The sequence below is a fragment of the Equus asinus genome, chromosome 2, assembly GCF_041296235.1.
Source record: "Equus asinus isolate D_3611 breed Donkey chromosome 2, EquAss-T2T_v2, whole genome shotgun sequence".
NCBI classification, from domain to species: Eukaryota; Metazoa; Chordata; class Mammalia; order Perissodactyla; family Equidae; genus Equus; species Equus asinus.
In genome coordinates this window covers 187,882,897-187,893,238 of record NC_091791.1, presented here as the reverse complement: position 1 = coordinate 187,893,238, position 10,342 = coordinate 187,882,897, and the positions used below count along the sequence as shown (strand labels likewise).

Sequence of the window (10,342 nt, the reverse complement as noted above, 5' to 3'; positions counted from 1 at the left end):
CTTTTCACCCATTTTCTACTCACTATCTGGTCAGCAGGGGATAATTTCTTCTTTTCACCAACCAACCACTATAACAATAACCACCTGTTATCCTTCAATCCCCACCCTCTGGGGTCCGGAAGGCATCCTTAAATACCATCACACATTAAATCCATTACTGATATGAGCTACTGCCTAAATAATCATCAAAAAAGATCTGAAAAGTTCATTAGTAAGAGACAATCTGGGAGACTTGCCTATACATGAAAGAGGTAGAAAAAATACATTTTTTATTAGCATGTTCAAAGTAGTCAAAGTTTTAACAAACATCTTAATCCTCACAACAACCCTGTGAGGTAGGTAAGTTATTATTTCGTGATAAACTAGTATTATTCCAAATAAAGTGCAATTCCTAAAAGAATAAATCTTCATCAAGAATAATTCTGTTAACTATACCATTTATGTATATGCTGATATTTGTTTTCGTAAACTTCGAGTCATATAAGGTGTCCCAGAAAAATTTACCATAAATCAATCCTATTTAAATACACAGGAGGAACTATTTAAATAAACCCTGGGGTGAATTTTTTGGTAAAATCAATCACTTTTTTTTGTCTTACGTAAAAAAAGGAATTTTCATAATATTTGCTCAAAGTCAGGATTTCCCAGCATCGTTGTACTGACAGGTACCCACTCTTTAGTGAGTTATCTCAATATGGCACCAGGCCAATGTAAGACTCAATTTATTGAATTAAACCTTAGCAAGTCGGTATATGGCAGTGCACTGTGTTGCTATGTAAAAATCTCCAAATATATTGCGCTCAATCTCAACCCCAACCCTAAGGTGAACTCTTTATTGAAATACAAACACTAAAACAGATGGTGACCAATTTCAAAAAGTATTTTTCCTTGAGGATTTGACTTAATTTTTTCCTTTAAATTGCAAAAGGAAGAGAGATCTTAAGAGTCTTTGAAAAGAAATATAATATTCTGGTGACTATAAAATTCTAGTAGTTTATATTGGAAATCAAAGCCTCATGCTATCAACTTACTACTTAAAAGGGAGATAGCAGACGTTACTCCAAAAATTTAAGTATTTTTTTCTCTGTGCCAATATGACTTACTAGGAAAAGAAATATTCCCAGGCACCCACTTTCTCTTAAATATATATGTAAAGTACATTTCTATTGTTAATCCAACATTAGTAAACATCCAGTTGCCTCATATGTTTTTTATAGTTGTCTTACCTGCAAAACAGATTTTTATTAGAGAATTTACATTACTTTTAATTATAAGGTAAGTGTTTAGATTAGTTATATAATTTTATTACAAATAAAAACTGTAAGCTTAGGAGCTTAGTTAACACTTACAATCTGCTGGCAGGTTTATACTACTTTAGCAAGTGGTTAAAGTAATCCGCCATTATAAAGAAATCCTTCAAACTCAGAAAAACATTCTCACCAAAGCATTTTTTTAAAATTGCTGCAGGGAAATTAGGCAAATCAACAGGTCAAACAGACTAAGCCATTTACAAGTCATACATTCAAATCTATACGAGATCCAGCAGTGCACTTCGGACTATAGTGAGGTAGGGCAGATACCTTTGGAACTGTTAAATTTACATAAACTGAAATACTCACTGGTACCCAGGTTTTATTTGGATATCCAAAAAGAAACACTGCGAATTCAAATGTCAAAGTATTTTCTTGAATTCAAGGACAGAATCATAAAAAAAAACGTCGAGGTACATATAAATAAAAAATACAAAGGCTACAAGATATATTTTATTTCAACATAAAATATGCTTGCATAAAAATAACCCAGGATATAGAAAAAAGAAATACAAACATTTTGCATAGATTCTCTATATAAAACGTGTACCTGGGGTCATCACTGGAAAATACACCTCTGAAACTAGTGTAGTTAAACCATCTCCTTGGATACCAAGTATATAGACAATAAAAGCCCTTCATCTGGGGAGCATGGGCGGGAGGGAAAACAATGGCATTTAGCATGAGTCGATATTTATTTCTCTGTGGCTCGAATATAAACCAACGATGACAAGAGGAGAAACTCTGGGGGTTTATTTAACAAAATTAAATTCACATTTCTGAGGCCATCATAGTGCATCCAGTGTCCACCGATCTGGAAAGCTGCAGAATAGTGATGTTCCTCTTTGTTAAAGAGTGTGGCCCCTTCCAAGAGATACCTGCAGGTGAGACGACAACATGAGCAGAAAACTGCAAGACTTTGTTCTTAAGACAAATGTTCCTTAAATTCTTAACTATGGAATAAAAAAACAGAGATTGTCTGTATTCTATTCCCTGCAAAAGATATCCATCTGTAAAAATCAAGTACTACAACTGGCAATCTGGAGTAAACGTTTAAGAATTTTAAAAATTGATGTAATTTAAGAATTTTTGAAAACATATTTTAACAGATTAACTTGTAACCTGTATGGGTCTATTAAATAAGAGAAAACACACAGAAAAAACTTTTAAAGGCAGAAAGTTAAGAGAATCCTGTATGTCCTAATTTGCATGCAGATATTTTTATCTGTAATGATGACAGTAACACTTTATGTTTAAACGATGACCTCACGTGACACACTGGTCTGACTTGAAATACCAGTAACAGCCAGTATGTACAGGCTGTTCACTATGTGCCAGGTGCTATCCTCAACACTTGACATGTGCTGTCTCATTAAACCCTCACAACGGCACCAGATAGATACTGTCATCTCTGTTTTATAGATAAGAAAACCAAGGTGTAAGCTGGTTAAGTTACTGGCACAAGGTCACACAGCTCGTAAAAGGAGGGGCTGGGATTGGACCCCAGTTCTGCCCATCCCACAGTTCAAGCACCAACCACTGCACACTGCCAGTGACTGCCCCCTGGAGTAGACTCTGATCTTATTCAGGACACATAAATAAAGATATAAAAAAAAAAAGACAGCTATGAGTTTTTCAACAATATTTCCTTAAGGGCTCGTCAAAATCATGGTAGAATAGCAGAAAAATATAAAATAAATTTATTTTTTACTAGTTTTATTAAAAAAAAAGGCAAAAAAAGACACCTACTTGTGATCAGATAAATCCAAGTAATAGGGTACATATGCCAGATCTTCAGATTTCCAATGCTGCATGTTTAGGACAACAAAAGGGGGTGCCCCGTGGCAGAAAACTCGCTGGGAAAATTCTCTTAAGCCACCACACCTAAAATTGAAAATAGGCATGAACTTTATTACACTTGGGACAAAGCTGCCTTTTATCACTTCCGGGTTATCTTTATTACTTAATTTCATAATAAGCATAATTATCTATTTTAGGTATGGGTAATGGCGTGGCTCTGTTAACAGCTTATACACCTATTCCCACAAGTTTATAAGCTGTGGGATTCTATATGCAAGAAATGATACTTTTAAAATTCCAGGAAAAGCTGGCTATTTTTAGCTAAGCTTACAAAAGCACACAGTCTTTTGAACTGATAGAAAAGCTTTCATTTGTAGATACATTTTTCCTTCTCTAAGTTGGTTGCAAAGGGGAAAATGGCAAAGGGGGGAGTGACGTGACTCTTACACCCCTCTTCAGACCGCAGAAAATTCCGTAATTGCTTACTTTTGCCATTAGGAGGAAGCAAATTCTGTTTTCTTAGTATATCAGGTATTAAGCATAGGGATGAGAATGCAACAAATATAATTATACAGTAAAATCTCGATTAACCGGAATGCTCAGGACACAGTATTTTGGTTAATAACCATTATCGACTAAACTAAGTTAACCAGAAAACCATTTTGTTTCAGTACTTGTTGCTAAAATACATTACCTCACTTTCTGGACTTGAGGACAATTAACTGAATATATTTTAGTCTTTCCTTCTTTTGTGATTAATTAGCTGTAAGCTCATCCTTTTAAATATTAATTCTCATTGTACAATACTGTAGCTACAGAAATTGTTACGAGATTGGGATGAAAATGTTCTGCCCTTTTGGACTTTTATTTTTTTACTATGTTAAATTTTTTGGTTGCCATTTACCTCTTTCTCCTAAATGAGGAGTGCAGAAAAAAATCCAGTTAATTGAGAGTCCCGAATAGCTGGGTTCCGGTTAACCAAGGTTTTATTGTACCTACTCAGCAGTGGGGAAAAAAAGAAAAGGCATTTGTTTTGTATTCATCGATTAACTGTACTATTACATTCTATATAGTGACACTGGATAACAACAACACAGCATAGGATGGCACAGTAAACTAGAAGGTGTTAAGATCCCAAAACTGTTGTTTCCTAAATACTTATGAGTTGCTACTTCATAAAGTATTAACATCAAAGAGCATATTGGCCCAGGTTTCTTTATTGAAAAAACAGAAATACCTTCATCATAAATGTCTATCATATACGCACCCATGCTCTTCACACAGTTCAATCCTGGAACAGAATAACTCATCCACAGCCAGTCGTATCAAGTTTCCATGTGGAATTTCTTGAGGAGGACTACAACAATTGCAAAATGCAGGTAAGAACTGCCTCAATATTTTACACGTAAAAACATTATCAGGATAACAAATTCTACAGGTCAATTAATTGCCAAGTATAAAAGTATAACCTGTGTTATTCATCTTTGTATTTCTGATAGTATAGAAACCAGCTGCACTTAATAAACATGAACGCGCGAAGCTTTCCGAGAACATTAAATCTTTCTGTAAACCGACCGTGAAATATGGAGGTGTTTTACTTTAAAACATTTTCAAGGATTCCATATCGGGGATTGTGGTCCAGGGGGAAGAAGGAAGGATCCAGAATTGGGAGAGCAGCCGATTAGTTACCTGACTAAATGCAAGTTCCAGCCTTTGTTGGCCTCAGTTACCCAATCTGTTAAAAATTTTTCCTACATACTTCAGAGGTTGTTTTAAATACAGGACTAAAAAAATAGGCAAAAGCTTTAAAAAGTTATACACAGTATGATGAATATTTTATTAAGAGAAGTATAAAATATTAGTATTAATATAAGATTATAAATATTTCATTACAGTTCTAAAACAGATACAAATTAAAAGATACTAGTTTTCAAAAAACAACACAAATTTCTCAAACGCTTTTTAGTCCATTACGATTTAGAGTAATAGAACTTTTTCCCCTGAGAGCGATTTCAAAATCCCCATCATCACATCAGCAATACAGGAAAACTGACAAAGTGTACTTCAGAACAAGAGAGAAGTTAATTGGTAGACTCCAAAAAGAATACAATAAATCAGCTTTCCATAAGTAGCGTGACGTTACGACATTAAACCAAGCATGCTACAACGTTACGACATTAAACCAAGCATGCTACAAAGGAACGTGAATTTAATCAACTAGGGCACATGACGTACATTCCCCAAAGGGAACAATCTGTTAGGCTGTTTTTCTGGACCACAGGGTTCACATACACGTTCTGACAACAATGTGTTTGGGTCTGTTTTTCTGTCCTGTTTTTTTTCCCCTGGCAATTATCCCTTCTCCAGCTCACGTCTGCTGGTGGCTTTAGCGTTTCCCAGCACTCCACCAGGGCTGCTCGGTTGGCCTTCCTCCCTGTCATTCACCAGGGTGGAGGGCTGCCTTTCCTTTCAAAGGCAAAAACACTCAGAGGCTACCAGCACCTTCCTACTCAGTGAAAAAGCTCCTCACATCCTCGTCTTCTCCAGGTGCTCAGAGTCCAAGTTTGGGGTTTCTGTCTATAATTATGCCCTGGACATGACATGAAGGAGTACTTTCAATCTTCTTGTTCATGGAGAACTAGCCTAGCTGACAGAGATCCATTCAGGGGGTGAAACATTCCAATACAGTAACAACTTGTCTTTGAGAGGTTAAGTTTGTGACACAAGGAATTAATTATCTACACAGTCATATTAGTAAATTCAAAGCAAGAGTAAACATTTTGCGTACTGGATAATTCATTCCTTTGCATGTGAAATGGTTATCCGTCGGTTTTATAAATTCTAACATGTTTGGATGTAACAGAGAATAACATTTTTGTTGTGGGACCTACTAGCGAGTCCTGCATTTGTGTGGTTGCTCGACGTGTAAGTACTTACACAGCGTCTGTACTTTGAGAAGTACTTTCACCGTATATATATTTATAGCAACATTCATTTAAAAAAGTAAACTATTTTTGTTAAAAGTGACCAGAATTTAGAACAACTTACTTTATATTAATTGTGCGCTGCTGATCTTCCTGCACTCGAGTTGGGCATCGCCAGTTGGAACAGTAACTCTCTTGTATGGTAGACATGAGATTTTCGAGATTTTTTGTAAAATTGTCATGCTCATTCCCAAATAAATCAATTATCAGTGAAGCTTTGTGAACTTCAGATTTGTATTGCTGTTTTTCCATCTTGTCCCAAATCCAAAGTAGCTTCACAGTTGTAAAACTGTAGGTGTCCATTAAATAAAGAAAACAGTCTACAAACTCTCTACCTAAATGAAGAGAGAGTTCCCTGGGGAAATTTTCATTTTCATTAAGAATGACATACAATAACATCAAGAATCCATCTATGGTGCAGGTATTTTTCAGTCTTATTTCAACATAGAGTGGCGTACAGGACACTGCTTTGCGGCCAGCTTTGATAGTAAAAACACCTCCCCAAGGAAGAACAGGCCTCCAAAATGAGCGATCTTGGTTATAGTTATTTTTAATTGATGCTTTGATCTCTTCAAACAGTGTCTTCATCCTGCGTTTTAAAAGTTTAAAATAGAACATGTAAATTTGTGACTTCATACGTTAAATGCATGAGATATATTTAAATGAAAATAAAGCTATCTAAAGATTTAAATTGTTTGGTTAGATGGCCTCCAGATGTAACAAAAAAATTTAATACAATTCAAGCGCCGAGCCATTTTTTTGGCAATATGCATGGTCTCTAGACAGACCATCTAACAAGCTGCAACTGGGGCCGGCCCCATGGCAGAGTGGTTAAGTTTGCGCGCTCCACTTTGGTGACCCAGGGTTTCGCCCATTCGGATCCTGGGTGCGGACATGGCAGCGCTCATCAGGTCATGTTGAGGCAGCGTCCCACGTACCACAATTAGAAGGACCTGCAACTAAAAACACACAACTATGTATCAGGGGGCTTTGGGGAGAAAAAGGAAAAATAAAAATCTTTAAAAGAAGCTGCAGGGGCCGGCCCCATGGCAGAGTGGTTAAGTTTGCATGCTCTGCTTCAGTGGCCCAGGGTCTCACCGGTTCTGATCCTGGGCGCGGACATAGCACCGCTCATCAGGCCACGTTGAGGCGGTGTCCCACGTACCACAATTAGAAGGACCCACAACTAAAATATATACAACTATGTACTGGGGGGCTTTTGAGAGAATAAGGAAAAATAAAATCTTAAACAACAAAAAAAGAAGATGCAACCTTTTTTTGATATAGAGAATGGACATTTGATAGGCCTTTATATTAATTATATTGCAGATTTTATCTTTGATATAGGAAAACCCTGTAATAAAAAAACTCCTAAATGAAAATAAAGCTATTTAAAGACACAATCTAAATTTGGTTGGGTGTATTCATAATGTAAACCTCTTCCTCCCTCTGTTTCTTGTTAATATGTGTGGTTCCACTTATAAAACTGAAATACAGGAATTCTTAGTTGGGCTTCAGAATAATGGCCAATTAGCTTTGACAGAAGACATATGAAAAGCAATCATGAGAACCTAACTGAAGAGTTGCCCAGCTAATACAAAAACCATTTCTATGCATTTTGGGATTTTTACCTGCAATTTAGCGCCCTGCTAGATATCCTAGAACTTAAACTGCAGAGGCCACGCTGTGAAGATCCGATTCAGGACTTGGAAAGTGTCCTGACTGCCCTCTCTGCATGTTGTGGGAATGAAATGAGGTGTCCTCCCCATTTAAACTGGCACCTATCCTTCCGCTAACCTTGAGGATAACTACGCACTTTGTTTAAAGTCACTGACAGTATTCTAGTAACATGTTTGTGTCATATGTACGTTATATGAGGCAAAATTTAAAGAAATTAAAGAATGAAGTCCTAATGAAACTGATTTGAAAAAATTGCTTTATGTTACTCGGGACAAACATACGTCTAAACTAAAAACATCATGGAGTTTCCCAATATGTTACCTCTACGGGAAAGTATATTTTCATGAAAAATAGAAGCATGTGAGGAATAGGAACAGAGAAGACAGTTGCCCGAGGTCAGGGTCTTACTCCGTCTTTTCTCGGGCCGCATCCTCCCACGCACGACATGAACCCAGCACTCAACACGGCAGACCTATGTGTTCCATTTGTGTGAGAAATTAAGTTCAAACTGATCCTGCAATACCAGCAGACTAAAAATTCAGTTCTACGATATATTAAACCCACGCTCTCAGAGTATTTTCGGCTTGAGGCAAGATACTGTGGACTCTAAAATAGTCAACACTATATTTAGTCTGAAGTGTAGATGTTTATATATAGTCAGTAACATGTTGGCCCTAGTTAACCACTTAGGACAGGAGGGCGTGGCGACTCAGGAGCCTAGGAAAACACAAACTCACTTTCTCCTTAAGAGAAACCGACATGCTTCCAGAGCAGACTTTCAAAAAATCATAAGGCATTCAAATACTTTAAAAATGAAAATAACTTTCTTCATGGTTTATTTCTGTTGGATTTTGAAGAACTTTGTATCAAAGTCGTAAGATTAAGAGCCTGAATTCAGATTCCTAAATATTGCATTGGAAAGGAATAGTAAATCTTGGTAGTATTTTTCTGTAAAGTATCTTTTAGACATGATCAAATGAAGAGTAACTATAGGTCTTTAAAGCAATAGCTCTATTCTAAGAGAATTAAACGACAATTTTATATCCATATCTCTCTCTATAAAGAAACTAACTTCTTTAGCCTTTTTCTGGCAGAAAAAAAAAGAAACTGGGCGGGTAGAGAGGATTGGAAGCACTAGAGGACACAACCTAGTTTCAGCATTAAGGTGGTGATTTGTTCCAGAGTAAGCTACAATAAAAAAATTACTAAGATAGATGGAGAAATGGCTGGAAACAGCTTTACTTGAAACTGTCTTAAGTTTTCGCCCCACCGTGGGAAAGCCGGTCCGTTCAGGCGCTGCACTGGAGCCCCGGAGGAGGCACCCCGCGGGCCCGCCAGTTTGCAGAGACCTGGAAAACTCCCCGACCTCTATTTCTTTGGCAAAACGACACCTTTCCTCCGCAGCCATTGCCAAGGGGGACGATCTGTACTCCAGGCTGGTCGTGAGCGCCAGACCACCTGCCCAAGGCGCCGACAGCCGGACTCCCAAGGGCTCGGGGGGTCCCGAGGGTGCCCCCCTCGAATCAGCGCCCCGACATCGCCCGGAGCCGGCCGCGCGCTGCCCCGCCCGGCGGCGCGGGCTCGGGGCAGGACCTCCGCGGTCCCCGCGCTCCGGCCACGCCCCCGCCCGGCCCGCCGCGCCGGGAAGGCCCGGTACCGAGCGCGGCCCCCGGACCCGGAGCCGGCGAGACGCCGCCCGCGCCTGGGACTGCGCGCGAGGGGCGACCCCGCACCGGCCAGTCTCGTCCCCCAGGAAGCCAAGTCCTCCTACCTCCCCGGGGACCGAAAACTGCCGGTGCCGCCGCCCCCGTCGCCGCCGCCGCTCGCTCATGGAGAGCCCGTGCCGCCGCCGCCGCCGCCGCATCTACGAGCACCGCCGGCGCTCTCGGCCTCCCCCGGCGGGAGTGCTGGGCTCCGGCACGGCCTCCATCGCGCCCGCCGCGGCGGGACCCACCGCCGCGCCAGCGCCCAGGCCCGATCCGAGCGGACCCGCGGAGCCAGGACCGCGGGGCGCGTAGCTGCTTATTACGGAGGAAGATTCCGCCTGACCTCCGCCCCCCTCCCCCCGGCCCCAGTCCCCGGCGGCCCGGCGGCGCTGCTGCGCAGGCGCGAAGCCGCCCCTGCCAAACGTGCGTGTGTCGGGTGTGTTTACAGCGTCCAGATTCGCCCAATGGAAACCGGGATCAGGTGCGGGGGTCGGGACTGGGCAGAGGGGGCGGGGTCCCAGTGTCAGAGGGTGGGTGGGGCAGCCGGAAGTGGGCCGGGTCTGCATGGAGGCGGGGCTGGGGGAGGCAAACCCGCCTGGCCTGTTGAGGTTTGTACCATTTTAGGACCTTGGTTTTAGTTTGCTTCTGAGTCGTCTTCTCAAATTCTTAACTCAGAAAGGGAAAGCTTTGTTTTCTCAGTAAGTTATAGTTAGTCAAGCTTTTGATTTGAGTATATTTTTAGGAAAAAGTTGAATTAATGTGTTAAGTGCTATCTTCAGTGTTCAAGTCAGTAATTGGCCAGTGTGCTGTAATTTCTAATGGAAGTTAATAACATTTAACGAAATATTTAAAGCGTTAGCCC

The 10,342-nt window shown here is 40.3% G+C and overlaps 1 protein-coding gene across 1 annotated transcript; it reads right to left on the bottom strand.

Annotated features, from left to right (window-relative positions):
• Positions 1–252: 252 nt before the first annotated feature.
• C2H14orf28 (chromosome 2 C14orf28 homolog) lies at positions 253–9,686 on the bottom strand. Its single transcript, XM_044765547.2, has 5 exons — positions 9,546–9,686; positions 6,159–6,683; positions 4,378–4,467; positions 3,060–3,194; positions 253–2,188 (listed from the first exon to the last, which is right to left on the bottom strand). Exons 2-5 carry the CDS (start codon positions 6,680–6,682, stop codon positions 2,005–2,007), a joined length of 933 nt encoding a protein of 310 aa, XP_044621482.1. The 5' UTR covers position 6,683; positions 9,546–9,686; the 3' UTR covers positions 253–2,004.
• Between the last annotated feature and the right edge of the window lie 656 nt (positions 9,687–10,342).

Excerpts from the sequence above, each read along its gene's own strand:
- C2H14orf28 (XM_044765547.2), bottom strand. The coding sequence starts at position 6,682 with ATGAAGACACTGTTTGAAGAGATCAAAGCATCAATTAAAAATAACTAT. Across the intron at positions 3,195-4,377 it reads GAACTGTGTGAAGAGCATGG|GTGTGGTGGCTTAAGAGAAT; the intron begins GTGCGTATATGA and ends TTTCAATTTTAG. Across the intron at positions 2,189-3,059 it reads TTGGATTTATCTGATCACAA|GTATCTCTTGGAAGGGGCCA; the intron begins GTAGGTGTCTTT and ends TCTCACCTGCAG.